Source organism: Eupeodes corollae, chromosome 3, assembly GCF_945859685.1.
Source record: "Eupeodes corollae chromosome 3, idEupCoro1.1, whole genome shotgun sequence".
In the NCBI taxonomy this organism is placed as follows: Eukaryota; Metazoa; Arthropoda; class Insecta; order Diptera; family Syrphidae; genus Eupeodes; species Eupeodes corollae.
In genome coordinates, this window is record NC_079149.1 from 44,778,948 (window position 1) to 44,801,415 (window position 22,468).

Genomic DNA, 22,468 nt, shown 5'->3' on the forward strand with positions numbered 1-22,468 from the left:
TAAATCACTCATTTTATGTGTGATACGAGTATGTCAAAGTGAAATTTTTGAAATTTATAAAAAGTTTTTTTGCTCGTTAACTGTTAACGTCCAAGTTAGAATACCGGGACGAAACGGTAATGTACCAATTTTTGATGAACTTTAGGGTCAAAGCTATTTAAAATGTATAATTCAACAGTTTATTTAATTCCGCAAGTAAAATGATTTAAAAAAAAATATAGCCATAATAAAAAACCACTCCATTCCCCCTTAAAAACTCCTTGACCTAACCACAACTTAGCAAAAAAAAATAAAAGTTTCTACATCTTTAGGAAGTGTTACCTAAGACCAGGTCTTTAATTTGTTTTCAACTGATTTTATGAGGTAAACATGTTCGAATCGCTTTTACACTTTTCGAGCACATCATGCCGTCATTTATTTTTGAATTAATCGAAATAAACATTTTTCTATATTTTTTTTAAATTCTTCTTTAAAAGTTCTTAGACTCAGAATTTAGCCATTCAAAGTTCATTAAAAATTAAAGGAATCAAAGCGGTTTTTTCGTATTTAATATTGAAGTATGAACCTTCTTTCTTGTTGATTCTCATAAGTTATTGTGTCCATTACTACAGAAAACTAAATTTATACCCGCATGGTACTGCTCACACCATCCGCTACTGATCATCATTAAAAACTAATTAAACTTATAATATTAGCCTGATAAACACCACTAGCTGGACTAAATTTTTACATTATGGGATTTTCCGATGCTGGTTTTCTTATCCAACCTTTTTAAACTACATATTTTTGACTACAGGTCACAGCACTTTTATAGAAAATCATAAACCTACGAAGAATAATACCAACAAAATTATCAGTGTCCCTTTATATTTTTGTTTTTTACTAATGTCTCTCTAATTATTGATATGTTTCCGAGAAAAGTTCCTTTTCAAAACTAAAGCAACTATACAAAGTAACACCCCTGTAGAATGATTATATTATCGTCCTTAGATCTGGGTGAATTGAATGCCGAATTAATTTTCACATAATATCATTTTGAATAAACTAGAAATTTCCTAAGCAGAAACTAAACACAAAGCAAGTCAAGCGTTGTCTAAATTAAATGACCTTTCCATAATATTCTATTTATAGTCAAATGCAATTAAAAGTTATAAATCCAATATCATCGCCATCATCCACATCGTATCGGTTGATTTCCCTTCAGGCCACCGAACACATAACACTACCTTAAATCTCTTTCCAACTAAGTTTAAAACATTTATTGGTTTTTTAAGGTTTAGCTTTTGTATTTAGGCCACAATGAATGGGATTTGTATATTAGAAAAAGAGAACCCCTTCGACCGTAACATACTAACAATATCCCATGGAATTTTATGTGACCAAAACGTATTCGTAGAAACATGTTACGCTCAATATGTTGATATTATAACTTTACTACTCGTATGTGTGTAAACATAACATAATATTTTCTGCTTCGTCAATTATTATTGTCAAACAATGAGAAAAATAATTATTTCGTGATACAACCTTAACAATCGTTCTCTATTTAATAATAATTATATTTTTTCAAATGTGTGTTATTTTCCTTCACTTTTTCCCACTGTATAACAATATCCTCATCACACTTCTGGACAATTAAAACTTTAGAAATTAAATCTCTACTATTATGGGAAAATGTAAATATACAGTTCATAAAAAGTTTAATTTTTTAAGATAGTGAAGAATCAACAAACTTTTTAAAGTGTTTCTTAAACGTCATGAGTTCATAACTAATAAAGAATATACATTTTTTTTATTTTATTTAAGTTCATAATCCAAATAAAACCGAAAACCATAAAATAAATAGAATATTAGCCGAAATGGTTTTTAATTGACTCTTAACTCTGCTTTATGTCATTTGCGTCACAAACTTCTTTTTGGTTAATAAAATGGTCACAAGTCATATATTTTATTTGAGTAATCTCTAGTCTTTTCTTTACGCTCAAAAGATTATTTTTAGAATCCTAAACGGTAACAACATTTTCAAAATCCTTGTATTTAATTTAGTATGACGCGAATTGAATATGTTAAGAAAATATTTGATACAATTGTTGAATTTTAAGGTTTTTCTACATATTTTGAACAAATAAAATAAGTAAGGTTTTTATTTAAGAAGCAAATCATACATCTCTAATGGCTGTTTGTTAGTTTATTTTCTAGAATACTATTAAGGAGGCATTTTACAGCGTGGATGGGGGAAATTCGGTTGATTTTCGTAATTTTTGGTGCTAAGAAAGTACTCAATGATATCTTTTCCAATATATACAATTATTTAGCTGTATTAAACAAACAGTCCATAATTTGATATGTTGTATTATCGACATAATAAGCTGTCTTCTAATGGGAAAAATAAAATCATTTGCACGGCGGCGTCCATGATTCCGGGGAATGACGAAATAGATGACGCAGAAAATATTATGTCGTTAAACTAGAACTTTTTGTTTCTGTTTTATATCCCAAGAACTTCAAAAAAATATCCAAATTGTCAATATTCATCTAATCAGAAATATCACACTTAATCGCAGCGTAAATATATTTATAGATACTCAGTTCAAATATCAAGCTTATGGAATAATTTCTCTTTGCATTAAAATGTCAGCAAAATTGAAAAATGTCATTTTGAGATTTCAGTACTTCATTCCATTCGCAAAGAACAATTGCACTGAACATTTTGTTAGATTTTTGGTCAATTATCCGGGTGATTCAACTAGCGAAAATATGCTTAATTGACATATCTGTTCAATTAAGTGAAAACCGTATATAATTGCACGAGTAGGTCAACTAAAAAAAAATATTCATCCCAGAAATTTAGAAATTTACTCTATAAATATTTAGGTGTCAACTAAATTTCGGCGTCTGTTAGTTCGCCATAACATAATACGTTATGTCATCACATGCCAAGCAAGCATCGAAATCTGCATTGTCCTGAAGAATGTTATCTATGACCACGAGATCATTTTCCGGCTGATCTTGTCCTTGGATGAAGCCTGCCTTAAAAAAAAGATCTTGCAAATGCAGGTTTAGTTAGTAAAATGTTTTCAATATTACTTTTCTAAAACAATAATTTCTTATAGTAGCAGGTGTTATAAGCCACAAACAATGTTGCTTATGAGCATTGCTTGCGAATATGTGATCGACTTCGAAAATTCTTCCATAGTCTCGCCACGTTAGATGGCTATAATTTGTTTCCTTATTATATAAGGTGATTTTTTAGCTTTTATCTTTTTGGCAACACTGATTTAAACAGCTGACTTACGTTTCGTGTTTTGTTTCACTTTCAAAAATCTTCAATTTGATCTATAATTTAACCATGAATCGTCTTACAAACGAACAACGCTTAAAATATTTTCAAGTTTATTATCAAAATAAGTGCTCTGTTAAGAAAGTTCATCGCGCGCTTCTTCCATTTTATGGTCAGTTTAATCGACCCACTGAAGCGGCTATTCGGGCTACTGTGACTAAATTTTGAACCAAATTTACATTGTTGGACATTAAACCACCAACACGCTTACGTAGAGTGCGAACTGAAGAAATTATCGCAGCTCTATCGATGACCATGACCATCTATGTTCAGCGACGAAGCTCATTGGGTACGTAAATAAGCAGACTTTTCGATTTTGGAGTGAATCAGCCAAAAGCATTGTAAGAGCTACCAATGCATCCAGAAAAAGTCACAGTTTGGTACGGTTTGTGGGCTGGTGACATCATTGTACTGTACTTCTTCAAAGATGATGCGAATCGTAACGTAACTTTAAATGGTGAGCACTGCCGTGCGTTGATATCCAACTTTTTGTTTGCCCAAAATGTAAGAGCTTGACTTGCATGACATGTGGTTTCAACAAGACGATGCCATATGCCACACAGCACGCACAACAATAGACTTATTAAGAGGCGAGTTCGGTGAACATTTTATTTCACGTTCGGGAGAGGTCAATTAGCCGCCTAGATGGAGCTTAAGACTATTTTTTAAGGGCTATGTTTAAGCTCATGTTTATACATACAAGCCCGCTTTAATTGACCCATTGGAAGACAACATTCTCGAGATACCTGCCAAAATGTTGGAAAGAGTATGACAAAATTGGAATAAGCGGATGGACCATTTGAGACACAGTTAAGGTCAACTTTTGCATGAAATAATCTTCAAACATTAAATTATATAAACCGTACTATCGATCTAAATAAATATTTTATGCATTTTTCTAAATTGTATGTGTTATTTTTTTTTTTGAAAAACTTTCCTATCGCTTTTAAAAAATCACCCTTTATTTTGCTGATAGTAAGCTTTGAAACAATGAATAATGTCTTGGTCAAGAATCTGAATGATGGACGTTATATTTTGTATATATAAACCGCACGTTTATATTTTTAAAATCGTCTAACTTCTTATGACAGGCAGCATTGTCCACAAAACAAATTATTTGTCTGTTCTGCTTTATCATTTCTTCGTCAAATTTATATATATAAAAGTTGGGCCCATAAATGTTGGGTCACCCATGCCTTTTAGTTGGTGGAGAAATATTGAAAAGGTACAACCTTATTTTTTAAAATACCTTGTCGCTTTGATTTTTCCCATCACAATCATTTTAGTCCGTCCAATTGTCCATGTACATATTAATATTTTCTGCTGCATATTTTGAATATCAATTTAGCGAGTTATTCACCAAAGCGGTGTTCAATAAACCGTCTTAAAAGGTTTGCTAGTAATACCGGAAAATTTCGAAACCAATTTGTTCGATCAATTAAGCGGGATTTTTAGTTAAACGAGGTGCAACAAAGCGGGGATTACTGTTTTAGAAAGACAGATTATGTTTCATAATTTGACAATGCATGGCACTTTAAGGTCTACATGGGTTTTCTTTCAAGTTTGAAATTTGTATAAAATTAAAGATATGTTTTTATTAAAACCATGTTCCCCTTCTATTTTGAGCCCAAAAAAGGGTTATATGGTTTGGAAAACAATATTTGAAAAATATTTAAGTTTGCTCAATTTAAGTGTGTTATTAACTTCCAATAGGAAGTTATTATAATGGGTCTGATTTGTCAAATTGAAAATGTTGACAGTTCTCGACGTTTCAAGGTCCCTCGAGTCGATATAAAATTTTTTTAAAAAGATGTCTGTGAGTAAGTGTTTACGTACGTTCGTTCAGATAATAAGCGAGAAAGATGCAGAAAGCGCTCTCAAGAAAATTATGTTGGTGGTTTTTTTACCATAGAAGTTTAAAAAAATGTGAGCATTTTGGTTAACCCTAAATATTTAATGAACCAAAAACGCTAGAGACTTGAATTACATTTTATATAAAGTACTGTAACGTGATACCAAACAAATATATTTTTTGAAAAAAATCCAACTAACGGTTTTTTATAAATTAAAAAAAAAAACTGAAAAAAAATTGTAACCTCGAAAATTTACAAAATTTTTACTTATAAGAAATATTGTTTTTAACATTTGTAAAAATTTAGAGAAAAATCCAATTGGCAGTTTTTTTACAAAAAATAAAAATCTAAACAAAAATATTAATAAAAGTTGGTAAAAATGGTTTTCGACTCAAATATCTTTTGAAAACTTTGAGATTATGGCTTCCAGCTAATTTAAGCTTAAAAGAAATATTGTTTTCAACAATTGGAAAAAAATTGGAAAAAAATCGAAAAAATTAATAAAAGTTGGTAAAAATTAAATTAAGACTCAAATATCTTTTCAAAACTTTGAGATATTGTCTTTAAACTTCTTTTATCCTTTAAAACATATTGTTATCAACACTCTGTAAAATTTTGTTTAAAATCTATTTTTTCACAAAAAATAAAAATCTAATAAAGAAACAATACTAAAACTTGGTAAAAATTTACTTACGACTGAAAAAGCTTTTAAAAATTAAAAATATTATCTAAAATTTTTTTCATTTAACAAAAAATATTGTATTCGATATTCAGTAATTTTTTTTATAAAAATCCAACAGTCCGTTTTTTCCTAAAAAAAAAACATATACGAAATGTATGTCATCTCTCAAATTAATTTCATTCATCCAATTTATAAAAATTTAAGAAATGTTACTAAAATTGGTAAACATTTGTTTTCGACTAAAAATCTATTTAACAAAACTATATTTCCGAACTAAACTATTTCATTATATTAAAATCATTGTTGGTAATTTTAAAATTTGTAAGAAAAATTCAACTGACACTAAAAGCTACAAATTTTTAAGCAAGACAAATCGACAGACAGGTTGGAAAGTTATAAGTGTGGGTAGCATCCCTGCCTCTTTTTTTCAATTGCATTGCAGTACAAAAATTACCGAACTGTTATTCAAATATCAAGGTATATCGATTAACCGATTTTTGTTTTGCTAAATAAATTTTTAATTAGACACAACTGATAACAAGCCTAGCTTTATATTAACTGATAATATCTAACTTAATAAGACATTTCATAAAACATACAGCTTTTGAATGCAAAATAAAGATTTTTTCCAAAGGGATGTTAAATATAAAACCTTAAGTTATTTATGAGAAAAATTAAAAAGCCAAAACAATTCTAAAGATATCAACTTTGCTTCAAAACTTTTTCTTAATTGACTCAATATTGCAATCCTTAAATGAACATTGTTTCCCTTTAATTGTGTTGTCGTTCCCAAGTGTCAAGGTTAAAATCAATCAAAAACTCTTCTTTTCCTCCAAGGTCTATTCTCCAAGCATTATTAATTATTATCATTATTCTTTCCTACTGTATTTACATTATGAACTAAACCCCCTTTTTCTTTTTCAGCTCGGAAAAAAACAACAACACAATATCGGTGCTACTGTTTACTTAATTAAACAATGAAAATGTCGAAAAAAACACTTCAACAACAATTTGACAGAAACACCAATAGCGAAAAAATCAACAACAAGAACAACAACATCGACGAAGTCAACATCGGAGAAAAACATCAAAATGAAGTTAAACAAAGGAAAAACAAATAATAAGCGTGTGTAATATTTCTATTGACGCGAAGAGCGACAACGACGCGACCCGCAACAACGGTAACGACAACCGAGACGACAAAGTGACAGATACTTTTGCGTATATTGCACGATTAAAATTAGACAACGTTGAAAAAAAGTATCTACAGGTTTTTCGTATTTTGTTGTTTTATATTTGGTTCGTGATTGTGCTCCGTGTAGCCGTTGTATGTATCTCATAATTATTGTTATTCTTGTGGTCCAATTCGAATCCAAAGTTCCTCTGAATACGGCCTCGAGCGGTTTTAATAAAAACAAATTTCCTCCCCCAAATACCGTTTTGTGATACAGACATATAAGCTGAAACCATATTCTACGACTAGGAATTAAGAGGCGGCAAATATTGTTTTTAATTAAAGAAAAAATGAAAAACGAACAAAAACTTTTTATCGCGATTAGTGCGAAGTTATAAATTCAGAATTTGAATTTTGAAATGAAAATTAATCCTTTGGATATTTGTATACCTACATCTAGAATACCCTACCCAATCCCATACCAATACGTAACTGTGTGATTTCTAAACTCTGTGAATCCGGCCAGAACAAAGAAAGATAACGAAAGGATATGTTATATCCTTTCTATGTCCATACCTACAGTACATCTCACCCGGAATGAGTGTTCATGAACTTTTAGTGTGATTGGAATATTTTTTGTGGAATAAAAATGGAAAATTTAGATTTTAATGAGTTGGCGCGATTAGTTGCCGATGCCGATGGCAGTGAAATTATGCGCTCAGAATTTGTCCGAGCAGCTGTTAATAAAAGTGCTGAAATGCAATGTTTGCTGCAGCAAGCCGAAGAGAACAAGGATGCGAACAATGTGAGTTTTAAAAACTAAAAGTTATCATACCAATTTTATTTAAAACCCTTTAAACATTTTTATAATTTATTCATTTATGGATAGGAAATATTTTAAATTTAATCAAACCATTTGTGTAAATAAGAAGAAGTCTGAAAAAGAAATATTCGTAAGTAAATTTTTGGCTTTTTTTATTTGTTTTTGTTTTGATGAATTTTATTGTGTTACATTTTGCTGGCGAAAATAAAATGTTCTTTTAAATAAATAAAAACGCTGGATATATGGTTTTATGGAAGATAAAAAGAAACATAAAAACCTATTTCTTCGTAAAACAGAAAATTCTTTTTTAAAAATATCTGTTTTTGTTTGTTTAACTTGGTTTGAAATAAGGTTCCTATGTAGATAATAATGGGAGGTGTTTTTTATTTCAGCAAAGCGTGTGATTTTGTTACTGTACATAAAAAGTACTGGAACAGTAAATGACAGAGAATGTAGAAACAAATTAAAATTTAAATAATATTATCTTTATTTAAATGTACTTACAAATTTAATGCAATGCATTTTTGAAAAAATGATTTCGTTTTTAATTTGTGTGCTTCTGTATGTTTGATGAATCTGCTGTTGCAAAAGACAAAGCACTGTTGCGCCACCCCATTTGATTTGAATCGGTTCTTATAAGGTATTTCATATTCCTTATTGTTTCTTATCACGCAAAACTAATATCTTGTTGCATATACAGGTGTGGAAAACCACATTGTATATACTTTAAGAACAGTTTCTTTTCTTAGTTATTTATTAAATACATTTTTGTATTGACAGTATACAGGGTATACTCTATAATATAACTGCGACTGCGTAATATTCGTCTTTTTATATCAGTTTTATCATTTTGTATTGGACGTCTTATTATAAATAACATGAACTTTAGTATCTAGTCCTACTATAACTTAATTTAAAGGTATCACTTCTTGAGAATAGGTTAGTATCTATTTGTTGAACCTCTTTGTCTTAGAATTTCAAACTTGCCTCGATTACATCAGGAGTGAAAGCTTCCAAGCGACTTCAATGTTTAAATTAGGTACATCAAAGTTGGTGTTATTTTCTAGTGCAACAGTTTATTCAACGTCAGATCAAAGAAGTTCAATTGTTTTAAGGTCCATATTTGATTATAACCATTCAAAAATTGTGATATATTTGTTTTGGGTCTTTAAGGGGCTTTGTTCGTTGTTCATTGTGAAAGCAAATTTTAATCGGGCTTATTTACTAGTCATTTCTTTAGAATGCCAAAGAATTTTACAGCTGTCAGTGTCTCATTAATTTGAAGCACTTTATGAAGTAGTACCATGACAACAAACTCACTTTTGATCTAACTATCGTATTTATTGGCCACTGGTAAAACCCATTTCGAAATAAACTTTGTTCGGCTGCGACCCACACTGATAACTTCCCATGCAGTATGTTGATTTGTCTTGCTTTAAAGTTTGTAGGTTTTCGTGTTGGGTAAAAAGCTGTTAGTTGAATTATTTTTACAAATTTTTAAATTACCAACCATATTTTTCATATATAAAGAAAAAGTTTAGTTTCAAAATCTAGTTTTGTTAAATAGATTTTTAATCGAAAAGAAATGTTTACCAATTTTAGTAGCATTTATTAAATTTTTACAAATTGAATTAATGAAGTTTATTTGAGAGATATCACGAACTGAACATCAATTTTTACCAAATTTGCGTACTATTTTTTGAAGATTTTATTTTTTTTATGAAAAAACGGGCTGTAGGATTTAAAACCAAAAATAATGAATATCGAAAACAATATTTTCTGTGAAATAAAAAGAATTTAAAGACAATATTTTTAATTTTTGAAAAGCTATTTGAGTCGAAAGTAAATTTTGACCAAGATTTAGTATTAGTTTTTTTTTGTAAAAAAAACTTCAATTAGACTCTTCTCAACATTTTACTGAATGTTGACAACAATAGTTTTCAAAAGATAAAAGTAGTTTTAAGCCCATATCTCAAAGTTTTGAAAAGATATTTGGGTCGAAAATCAATTTTTACGTTTTTTTGTTAAATTTTCCTTTAAGTTTTTATTTTTTTGTAAAAAAAAACTGACAATTTTGATTTTTCTTAAAATTTTTCCGAATGCTAAAAACAATATTTCTTATAAGATAAATAAGTTTTTGAACAGATATTTGAGTCGAAATTCAATTTTTAAGAACTTGAGTAATGTTTTTTTCAGGTTTTAATTTGTTGTAAGAAAACTGTCGATTCGATTTTTCTCAAAATTGTACCAGATGTTCAAAAACATTATTTTTTGTTGCACAAAATTGTTTTGCATATGAAATCATTTTTTATTTGTAAAATTTTCGAGTTGACAACGAACGTACGGAAGTACGAACGTACGTACAAACGCACGCACAGACATCTTTCTAAAAATCTTTTATTTCGACTCCCCACTTAAATTCATTGTTTGATGTTAAGCAATTAGACGAAGACACATACATTTATAAATATGATAAAATAAGTATTCAAATAAATATTATAATTTAAAAAGTTCCTACTTGAACTTGAAATTAATCTAAAGAGTACAGCGGTCGTATTTCGTGCCTCAATTTCAGTATGACAAGTTTTAGATTTAAAAATAATAAAAGATAAGGTGCACTTTTATAATAATCTTTAAACGATATTAAACTTATTTGTAACTGCCAAAAAAAAACGGATTCTAAAATTAAAATTCAAATGGAAAAATTGAACCAAATTGAAAATTTTTCTAAAGATTCTTTTGAGCGTTTCACTAATATTGTGTTGTTTTCAAACCCAAACCGTAACTTTCCTTTTTATTTCAACATTTTAAACGTTCTCAACAGCATTTTTAAACAATTTTAAAATAAGGCTTTTTCTTTTAACGACCTAATTCCACATGCTATATTTCTTGATTATATGATAGACTTGAAATATAAAAAATTATTTACCTTATTTTTATGACTGATTGATGTTATTAAGTATTTTAACGAGATTCATTAATGACCATAATGTCAAACAAACCAAATGCTTAAAAAATTTCTTCTGGGGAACGGACTAAAGTGGCATATAGGCAAAAAAGTTTTGACAATAATTTAAATTGTTTTTAAGATTCTTGGTCTTAAAGTATAAAATTTCAGATAAAGTGAGAGTTTCATGCAGAGTTTTTGAAGAAACTGCTAGTATGAAAAAATGATTTCAAAATATATGCTATTTCTTTCTAGCTACGTTACTGGCTTAAGGTTAAGTATTTAATGCAGGTTTCTATAAATTTAATTTACCACCTATCTAGGATCGCAACCTCTATAACTTTAAAAGTCATTGTAAAGAAAATTATCAAAGTTTCTGACATTTAAATCATTAAAACGAAACAGTTGGCCTCAAATTTCGTTCATTAAAAATTTAATTTCACAGACTTTAACAACTCACACATCTTATGTTAATTTTTCTTAAACTTCTTCATCATCTATAATTAATGATAAATTTGAACTTTGACTTGTTTACACATTTAAGCAAATACCTGTCCTCCTACATATTATTTACTATGTAGACAAATTAAAAATATGTTTAAAGAGTAATCACCCTCAAGCTATTATTATCTTATCAGTGAATCTTTTTATAATACTGTCTTATTTCTTTTTTCCTTTTGTTATTTTTATCTAGATGTGAGATGATAATTAAAAATTCTTAAAATGATAAAGATTTTGTTTTTATTGCTTTCTTTCATTTGCAAAACGAAAATGAAAACAAAAATGTTAATAATAAATATAAACACTAATGATATTAACTCATCATCATTCAGTATAAATAATTTCTCTCTCTATTTTGGGGTTATCATAATTAAAAATATTATTTGAATCTCGTGTTAGATTTTTTAAAAGATGTTTTTATTTTTGTGATTTTTTTTAATTTAATTTGCAATTTTTCTTGTTAATAACACGATTTTCTGCCTTTTTGACTTCATTTGAATTTTAATTCATAATTAATTTTTTTTCCTATTAACATTTATTTCAAATTTCTCTTAGCATTAAAATTATTTGTATGGAATTTAAATAAATGTCTTCTGAATTTCGTAAGAAAGCTATAAATTTATATTTTGACAGTGTTTGCGATTAAAAAGCAATGAAAAAATTTTGGTTTAATTGATTGCCGCTACTCAAAATCAACGAATAATGAATACAAAATTAATAAATTTCATTTATACTTGTAGCAGTAATATTTCTGGCTTACTTCGGAGTTAAAATACAGTAGACAATGGATATATGGAAAACAACCCTTCTAAAATACCATGCATTTTGTTTTCTTATGTGACAAAAATAAAATTAAAAAAATAAATTTTTCAAATTGCCTTTACAAAAATATCCACCTAAGCACTTTCAAAAATTCAAACTTTAAAAGTTTTGACAAAAAATATTGATAAAAAATTTCTTGGATTGACTATAAAATAACATATTTAAGGTTAGTGTTGTAGAAACAATTCTTTCATGCATTTAACTAAAAATCATATTTTTGTATGAACAATTTTTAAAAACATTTATTTTCCTTCTTCGTTTTAACGACATAATTGTTTGGATTTTTTAAGTTTTATGTATCTCCCATTTATTGAGGCTTTTGAGGTAAGGTTAGGCTAAAGGCCAGTTTAATGGGCCATTGTGATACCAAATAAATCTTGAGGCTTCCTCTTAAGCCAAATAAAACCAGTTTGAGTCCCTTACGAAACGTGTGGGGCTGATTATGCTAATATGATTTAGATTGTTAAAGATTAATTTTCCTAGGTAATTCTTTCATTTTTGAGCTAGAGCAGGGCATGTACAGAGAAGGTGAAGAACTGTTTCCTCCTCTTCCTTGTCCATATAGCTTCTGCCATAGTCATTTAAGAATACGCATAGCGGCGGGCGTGGCGTGCTTCCTTATTATCGAGCTTACTTTATGCGATACGCTTAGAGATATTAAGCACCGTGATCGCTTTAAATCTAGTGTTGGCCAGATGTTTTTTGTGACCTGGTGTTTGCCTTCTTCATAGCGTCTTGTATTAGTAAATAGTTTACAAGTAGCGATTGGTATGCCAGCATTTGTCAAACGTGGTAGAATGGGTTGTACTGTACCATTCCTGGCGAGTTCATCTACCTAACCAGTTACCTGGAATGTCCCTATGGCTTGGCATTCAGCAAAGGTGAATATGAAACTGACTATCTGAGAAAATATTGATATCATACGCTGATACCTTTTCTTTAAGCCAGGACAAGACTTCTAAAAGTGCATAAAAGTGGATTGACTCTTCTTCCAGGAATGTCCTATCCTCCCAGAAAGATCTGGAAGGTATAGAAATCTGGAAGTTTCTGTGGAATTGCAATGGGGGGATGGTGTAGTCTGTGTGTCTAAATGTGTCTAAATACCTAAGAATTACGGAGTGGCCAATGTTCTTGTTAATCGACTGCGACGAAGCTTTCAGGCGAAAAGCAGAGCTTGCAGCTTACTTAATATATCAAGAGGTGTTGATAAAGTAGGGTGAAGGTTTAAGACTTATAATAAGCATTTCGGTGAACATTTAAATTGAAATCACACCGTCATAAACGTGGTGTGAGTGAAACACAATATTCTGCCTATTCCCATCAATGTGTTCCTTATGTGTTAATCCTTAACCGAATTTAACAGTTTCCTGTGTATTTTAAATTTGCATTAAAAGAACCTTGAAAACAGCAAACACAAAACATTAATTTAAAAATAAATATTCATACTGCGAAAAACAGCGTTTTTGGCGTCTTTTACAATAGTTTTAAAAACAATTCAAGTTTGCAGTTATCCCTATAAAAAAAATATAACACAAAAAGAAACAATCCCAATAATGTTGACAATTGTTTTTGGGTCCGGGTGAATTCAATTTTATGAAAATGCAAATATTTATATCTGTTCTTTTAAACTTCCAATTGACAGTTTTTTTGAAAAATAGCAGGTGCCATTTTGATCACATCCTCTTTTTAAATAGGTAAGGTTTCGTTCGATAATTTTAGACTTACACACGTGTCAACCAAGTTTGCTGTTTTACAACAAACATCTATCAAATTAGCTACAATTTCACAGATATTGGAAAACTGAAAATGTCATCCGCAATAAGGGACATTATTAAGGTACTTTTGTATAGAACCACAAACAAATACCACGATTGCCATGAACAACATAAATTAACTTCCTTCAGTTCTACGGTTTCCATAATTTACAATCTACCTCAAATTTCCGCAGTACCTAAACGTGAACAAGTTAAGGATGTGGTTTAAATATGTTAAACGTCACAGAGGTACCTTTATAAATTCACAAATAACATTATTCACAAAAATAAATAAAATGCAATCATATTTTAAAAAATTCTGTTTTATGTTAAAAAAGTACCAGTTACTTTCTATCCTGATTTGATTACATACATTCAATCTTCAATTTGGAATAACATCCTTCAAGCATACAAAACTAATTTTAAATAATGTTTTTGAATTGTTGTTTTTTGTTTTAGTTTGTGAAGAATGCCTTGAAAATTCATGTTTGTAAGTGGATTTCTTTAAATTTTTCTGCTAGAAAAATTCATGGAAAATGTAATCAATGAAGTATTTTGAACTGAAATTGAAATTTTTAAGTTTAACATATTTGGGAAATATTTTCCAAAAAATTTCATTACATCATTTTTAATGTTATTTCCAGTGAACGATCATTAATAATTAAATAATAATATCTTATCATGGAACTGTGCTGTGCAGTGTGCAGTGTTTTTGCAACCTTTAAATATAATTACATAAATTATATTATAAATGCTATGATATGCTCTGCTTTGCTGCTTTAACTACGTTATGCAAAATAGAATATTTTTAGAGAGACTGAAAATGAATTTACTTGCGGATAGCATCAAACTATGTACGAGTATTTGAGATGTTACTTTTTTTACATAATTTATTCTAATTACAACATTGGCAGAGAATTTTCAATTTTCCGCTTCCGGTTCTGATGAAATTAAAATTTGCAAAATATTTCAAACCATCACAGCTCGGTGCAGTGGTGGTGCTAGATAGAGGTGCTATATTTCATAGTCTGCCTGACTATCTATATACATATGTATGTACTTGCAGGTAAGCGCGATGGAAAATTATTTCAATATAATTTTCTCTCGTCTTCAACAAACAGTGGTGCAATATTAAAAAGGATACAAATATTATGTTTCTGAGAAGAGACCGCGGTGCTTCCATTAAATGAAAGCTGTTTTTTGGTCGTTCATCAATATTCAATAGCTGTTCAGATTCAGAGAATACACCTTAAAGTTGGCTATTTTTGGAAGAGTTAAAAGCTTTGAAATTCTATCGAAGGATTTTCTTATTTTCTTTTATTATTTATAACTCCTGATTATTAATTTAAATTTAAAAGTTATTGTAAAGTAAAGATAATGGTATTTATCTATTTGTTTTGAGATACTTGGAATTTAAATTTTCCCAAGGGTAGAGACTTCAAATAAATTGCCACTTCATTATAGTCCAATCAAAAAAGATCTTAAAATCGCAAAACGTGATGTAGATATGAATTTTGTAAATATTGTCAGGGGGTTCTTCTTAATTTTACTTGAGTTTAGCTGGCGATACAGAGCGGGTCAAGTATAAGGATGGTCTTTGAAGACAGCATATGCAAACTTAATTTTGTCCTCATTAATGAGAATACAAATTCTTTTCTGAATCTGAAAAAGGCAATGTTCATTTCGATCTTCCCATAAAGTCGAAGTCATTTTAATATCCAAAATACTTTAGAGATTTTTGAAAGATGGTGACATTCGTATTCGCCTATTGGGCCTATGGTCTCAAGCACAATATTGAAACAGCTTCATGACACAGCGTGTAACCTTGTCGTAATGCTATTGTGGTTTTGGAGGTATCTGTTGAATTTCTACTAATTTTGATGGAGCAGCGATTATTCTCCAATATGATTCTAATAAGTATCAGATTGACAGGAATACCAAAACTCGACATAGAACTGTATAGCTTGCCCCTGTTCACACTACCGTGATTTGAAATCGAAGAATAGGTGATGTATATGTATACGATGCTGGTATTCTTGGGTCTTTTGGTCGATGGCACATTTTCCAGAACTGAAGCCACACTGGTGAGTGCCAATCAATTCGCCAGTAAATGCCTTCAGACCATTTGATCTTGTACGTCAGGAGATTTTAAGACAGGTTAATATTAATTTGTAGCTATCAAAATCTAATAGGAAAAAAAGAGGCTGTGATGCGACCCACACTGATAACTTGCCATCCCGTCTGTCGATTTGTTTTTTTGTAAAAAAACTGTCCATCAGATTTTTCTCAAAATTTTACTGATTGCTTACAACAATATTTTTTGAAAGATAAAAGTAATTTAAAGCCAATATCTCAAAGTTTTGAAAAGATATTTAAGTCGAAATTCAATTTCTACCAATTTTCTGTAATTTCTTTTTTTAAATTTTTATTTTTTGTAAGAAAAACTGTCAATTCGATTTTTCTCAAAATTTTACCAGATGTTAAAAACTTTATTTTTCGTAGCACAAAATTATTTGTAGATAAAATCATTTTGTATTCGTAAAATTTTCGAGGTGACCATTTTTTTTCAGTTAATTTAATTTATAAAGAAAACGTTAACTAGATTTTTTCAAAAAATATTCTTATTTGGTATCACGTCGCGAACGTACGGACCTACGAACTTACGTACACCCGCACGCATAGACATCTTTCCAGAAATATTTTATTTCGACTCAAGGGACCTTGAAACGTCGTCCTATGTATAAAATAATTATATCAATGCATTAGAACAAATGTTTTAAAAAGTGGAACTTTATTTTTAAATCTATTTTCGGTCGAGATATTCGGCACATTAAACTATTTAAATGGTAGTTTGTAAGTTTTTTATTATTTGTTGGACAAGTTTGATCTTTGGACTTTCGTAAAAATGTTATCAAGTATATTTTGTTGTCAACCATCTTATTTGAAAAAAAAAATGTTAATCAGTTTTTGGCAGTAACTTTAGAAGAAGATGCCCTTAAAACTTAAATTTATAGCCTATATTCGATTTGAGAAGAATATTAATTTGTATAATTTATTATTATTATTTTTAAGTTTAAACGTAATAGTTTTGTCTTCTCTTATTTTTTGATAATTTTTGAGATTTTTATCTTGTGTTTACAATTGTTTTGTTTGCTGTTTTTGAGTAGAAAGAATTAAGTTAAGGTTTCTTAACAATGTTCTAAAAAGTTTCGTAATTTATGTGAATCTAAGTGTACATTTTCTGGAAAAAAAGAAACATTTAAATCACAGAACTACACAGATTTCGGCAAAATCCATAAACTTTTGGTGACGAGTTCCAATCTTTGAGTAATGTATTGAGTTAGTCAGAAGATTTAAGTTTATAAGAAATATTTAACTAATGTCGGCAACATTTTAGTCAAAAAATTTATAATATTGTCTATAGCCATTTCGATGAAGTTTACTTAAAAACTTATTCACTATTTATGGTTCGAATGAATTCAGCTTAAGATCTTCAATAAGTATTAATTTTAGTTAAAGACATATATAGACATCTAACAGAACTTCCAAACCCCACAAGATATTTATGTGTTTTGATGAAGCCACACTTTAACACAACTCCCTTACTTAACACAGTGTTTTGTGTAACACAGAATTTAGTAGATACTCTTGGTAAGTTTATGATTTATTTTTTCAATTTTAAAACCCTTTCACGAAAAGGGATCCTAATCTAAAAACGCTATACAACATTACATAAGTACTCAATAGCTAATATCCTATTGTTTTACTTCCTGTGCACTATGTTCATGTAGTGTATATTTTACATCCCTGATATTTTAAACCAACAACATCAACGGGAGTTCCATGTACATTATAGGTAGTTTTCATTAAATTTTCATTTATTATGCATTTTCAATTAAAGTTTAGATACCTACCTATGTACATATAATATTGATAACATCCGCACCAAAGCACAACGAGAGGAAAAGGACGAAGACACCAATGTATAAAATTTGGCAAAAGCAAATATGCCTGTTTTATGTATTATTTTATATATAATCCAACAAAATTGAAACCGTTGCTATTTTTCTGCACTTCAGGGTTTAGGGTGGATATTTTGTATGTTTCCATAAGCCTCTAGCACTATAATTACTTTTGGTATGGTGGCTCTGTTTACACCAAATGGCATGCTTTTAGCTATAGCCAATAAGGTAACCCACTAAAAAACTAATTTCGCCATTTAACTCAACTCGGAATGTACACATCAGGAGCTGGCTGGTACAAAATATTCATTTAATATTTTATATATATGCATGTATTTGTTTGTCCTTTTTTTATAGGTATGTTTATTAAATTCTAAATTCTAAAACTATTAGAAAACAATCCATTGGTTATACATACATTGATCTGTTTTATTTAGGACACATGAATTAATAATTTAAATTAAGCCAACTTTTTTCTATGAATTCAACGTAGCTGTTTTGAATTGAAATACCTGTGTTTTACCACATGAATTTTTGTTTTAAATTCGAGTAAATGAAAACTATTTGTCCTAACTTTACGAATTAAAAACCAATTATCAAAAAAAAAAGTATGCAAATAGTGTCCTTGGAAATTGGATTCTTCTCTATGTTTTTTTCTAACACAGTGTTTTTTGATAAAATTATTATTTAAGACACAATAATGGATAGTAATTTCATTCTAAGAGAAGAAGGTTCGCCAAATACCTGTAGAATTTAGGCAAATGACAACAACTGCTAAGTGTGCTTTACGACGACCCAAAAACACTTGGTGGCACAGAAGGATTACCTTCTAGTAGAAAATACAATATTTTTCCTTATGAATATATTGAAGTTCTGGCTAAGCAATAAGTGACATTTTTCTATCAAGCTGAAAAAAGGTAAAAGGAACCAGGTTTATAGATATTAAACGAAAAAATAGAGATGAATTATGTCGAACCCTTTAAAAGCCATCCTGACAAGCAATACACGCACTGAAAGCATAAGCATTACGGTTAGCACTCAATGTCGCAAACTTGAAGTAAAAGTTAATTTACTTTCATGACAACTCAACAAAACTTAGAACTAACACAGTCAGTTGTATGTACATATGTTACTAGATTTTTCTTATAAAATTAAATATTTTTAAATTTCAGGAAAATTTGTTCTTATTTAACTGAGTATATGAATTGTTTAACCACCTCAATATCATACTGCATTTTGCTATTGTTTTAACTCATTAAAGTGCTTAATATAAAATTTCAAATTTAAACACTTTTCGAATTTTTTTTACAAGATATTGACTTTCTAGATTTTCTTCCATTGATCCAAATTGTTGCAAAAAGTGGTAAAAATCAGTTCTCTTGGCTGAAATTTATTCGACCAAGTTCCAGCGCGGCAACTTGCTAGAGATTATTTTAAAAACATAATGGCATATACCCATACACTTATCTTTTTAATAAAGCTAAATTCTTTGCTATAAAATTATATTATATGCGTTTTATTTCTTCTTGAAATCCACACTTAAAAAAAACACACTACACTACATTTTCATTCCTCCTCACTGTCCCATTTTCATACTCTAAAATTTTTGATTTTAATATAGTAATTACACCATTCTAGGCATGGTAAAAGATTCAATCGGTGGAGTTTCATTTCTTGAGATAACTATTTCACTTTATAGGAAGTTATTGTACCGGATTCGATTTGTCAAAAACATTTTTAGAAAGATGTATGTGTGTACGTGCGTTCGTACGTATGTACGTCCGTACCTCCGTATGTTCACGACGTGTTTTCGTCGTATATAGCTCAAGAACCGAAAGAGATATCGACTTCAAATACTTTTTTATACAGATAATAATGCAGAAAGATGCAGAAAGGATCTTAAGAAAATTGCATGGGTGATTTTTTTACCATAGCCGTTTCAAAAAAGCTGAAAAACCCCCAAATATCTTACGAACCAAAAACGCTAGAGACTTGAATTAAATTTTATATAATATATTGCAAAGTGTATATTTTTGAAAAAAATATAAAAAAAGTTTTTTTTCATAAATCAAAAAACTGGAAAAACTTTGCCACATCGAAAATTTTAGAAATACAAATTGATTTTATCTCCAAAACAACTTTGTGCAACAAAAAATAACGTTTTTTTCTGGGAAAATTTGGAGAAAAATCGAATTGACAGTTTTTTTTTATAAAAAAATTAAAACCTAAAAACACATTACACAAAGGTGCAAAAATTGATTTTCGACTCAAATATCTTTTCAAAAATTTGAGATTATGGCTTCCAAGTAATTTAATCTTATAAAAAATATTATTTTCAACATTCAGTAAAATTTTAAGACAAATCTAATTGATAGTTTTTATTACAAAAAATGGAAACCTTTAAAAAATTATACTAAAACTTGGTAAATAATTTACTTTCGACTCAAATAGCTTTTCAAAAATTAAAAATATTGTTTTCAAACTTTTTTATTTCACAGGAAATATTGTTTTCGATATTCAGTAGTTTTTTTTTATAAAAGTCCAACAGTCCATTTTTTCAGGAAAAAAATAATAATAATAATAAATAAAAAAATAAAATCTGCCACAAAAAGTACGCAAATTCAGTAAAAATTGATGTTCGGTTCTTGGTATTTCTCAAATTAATAATTTCATTCATCCAATTTGTAAAAATTTAAGAAATGCTACATTAATTGGTAAACATTTGTTTTCGACTAAAAATCTATTAACAAAACTAGATTTTCAAACTAAACTATTTCCTTATGTGAAAAATATTGTTCAATTTTAAAATTTTGTAAGAATAATTTAACTAACAACTTTTTAACCAAACCCTACAAACTTTTAAGCAAGACAAATTGACAGACGGGATGGGAAGTTAATGAATTTTGTAAAGTGTAACAAAGCTAATTTCCAACTGTTAGTAGACTTAAATAAAGTGAAATAAAACCAAATTGGATTTATTTCACTTTTAACAGTATGGTTTGTCATTAATGCAAAGAAACTTTGCAGGCTCTCAACCTCAAATCCTATCCCAAATCCTATAGTGTGCCCAAGCACCGTACAAATAAGGTGGTCTTATTTCTTAAAATAGTTTAGCCTTATTTCAATTTATCAGAGTGCATTTACCTGCTTATATTGCTGCTTGATTGTATATAACCTTTAAGCCACAATTGCGATGTGACGATAAATGTATGTACATAAATCTATTTTAAATTTGGCCAATGGATCCCAAATTTTTAAAATAAATTATATAAATGTTAACAAAATGCATTAGTTTGAAAGTTATTCCTCTTGAAAGTTGTTTGCCCTTAAAAAAATCTATGCATCAGAATATTCAAAAAACCAAACCAACATCTTCTTTTCTGCTAAAGCTCAAATAAATTATTTAAGAATACATACATGTATCAATGCTTAATTAAATAGCAGGGACACTGACAACTTACCGTGACGACGAATGGTACTACGAAATCTACTTTTTCTACTTTTTTTTCGGAAATTTCCATTCTCTGAAATCTTACAGTAATAACAAAAGGTATAAGCTCTTTATCTCGACAAAAAAAAACTATAACCAGGTAAGCTTACTGCAAAAAAATATTGTTTCATTAATTTAATAAATATTAAATTCAATGCTGCGGAGGAGCGGTGACGTTTGGCAGGTGAAAAACAACAAAGGATTTATAAAATATGCAAATAAAAACAAAATGATCATTTAACCTTAATTAATGGACCAAAAATATTTATGTATATTTAGTATTTTCCTTAAAGAGAATATAATTTGAAAATATTTATAAACCTATTCTAAATTTAAACTTTTCAAAGGTAAAATTTATTCAGAAAAATTAATTAAACAAACTTTCTCAAAACTTTAACGGCCATCTATGGTATATAGTTTTAAATTTTGCTGTATGGATAGAAGAAAAATACCTTTACAAAGTTCAAAAACTTTCATAATATAACTTCACTATTTTCCATGGTCTTTGATTAAGCAAAAATTTAACCGCTTCCGGGTAAATAATATTTTTCAAAACAATTTCCCTCAAAAGTTCAAATTATGTAGGTATAGAGTTAGGTAGGCTAGGGTAGGGGGTTGCCAAGTAAGGCAAGGAAGGATGGACGAGATGAGGGATTGGACGGACATGTGCAGGGCGAGTAGTGTGTGGATTTATGGAACGAAGAGTGAAGATTGAAGAACGCTCCCGGCTTCGGCACACACAGTTGTGAAAACGACAAATTGAATTATGATTCCAGGGGAACATTGTCTCCCCGTCACTATGTACGAGTTTTGGTATACATGAAACTGTAGGAATTGAACAAGCGCAAGGAAGTCCTTTTTCTATCTGCCTGGCAGTCATTGCAGGAGGTCGTTACTATGTGACCGTATACCCTAGTCGTTCATCTTTTGTAGAATAATAATAATCGCATGGCGTGTTTGTCTGGTCTGGTCTGGCTTTTGCTTTTGTAGGGGTATTATGATTTTATTAGCAGAACTGTTTTTGAAATGTTCATTTAGAAAAAATTACCTTTGTGGCAGATAAAATAACAAAACGCTAGACTTAAGGAGTTTATTTCATTAATTTTTAATTTTTCATTGT

At 29.3% G+C, this 22,468-nt stretch overlaps 1 protein-coding gene across 3 annotated transcripts in view; it reads left to right on the top strand.

Annotated features, from left to right (window-relative positions):
- LOC129950326 (diuretic hormone receptor) overlaps positions 1-22,468 on the top strand; it is an 82,953-nt gene that overhangs the window by 29,761 nt on the left and 30,724 nt on the right. For all 3 annotated transcript variants that reach the window (XR_008782103.1, XM_056062220.1, XM_056062221.1), the window contains exon 2: positions 6,800-7,854. Coding sequence is in view for 2 of the 3 variants with exons in the window: in XM_056062220.1 (XP_055918195.1) it covers positions 7,699-7,854 (156 nt within the window). In the remaining variant the exon portion in view is untranslated. The remainder of the gene's footprint in view (positions 1-6,799; positions 7,855-22,468) is intronic.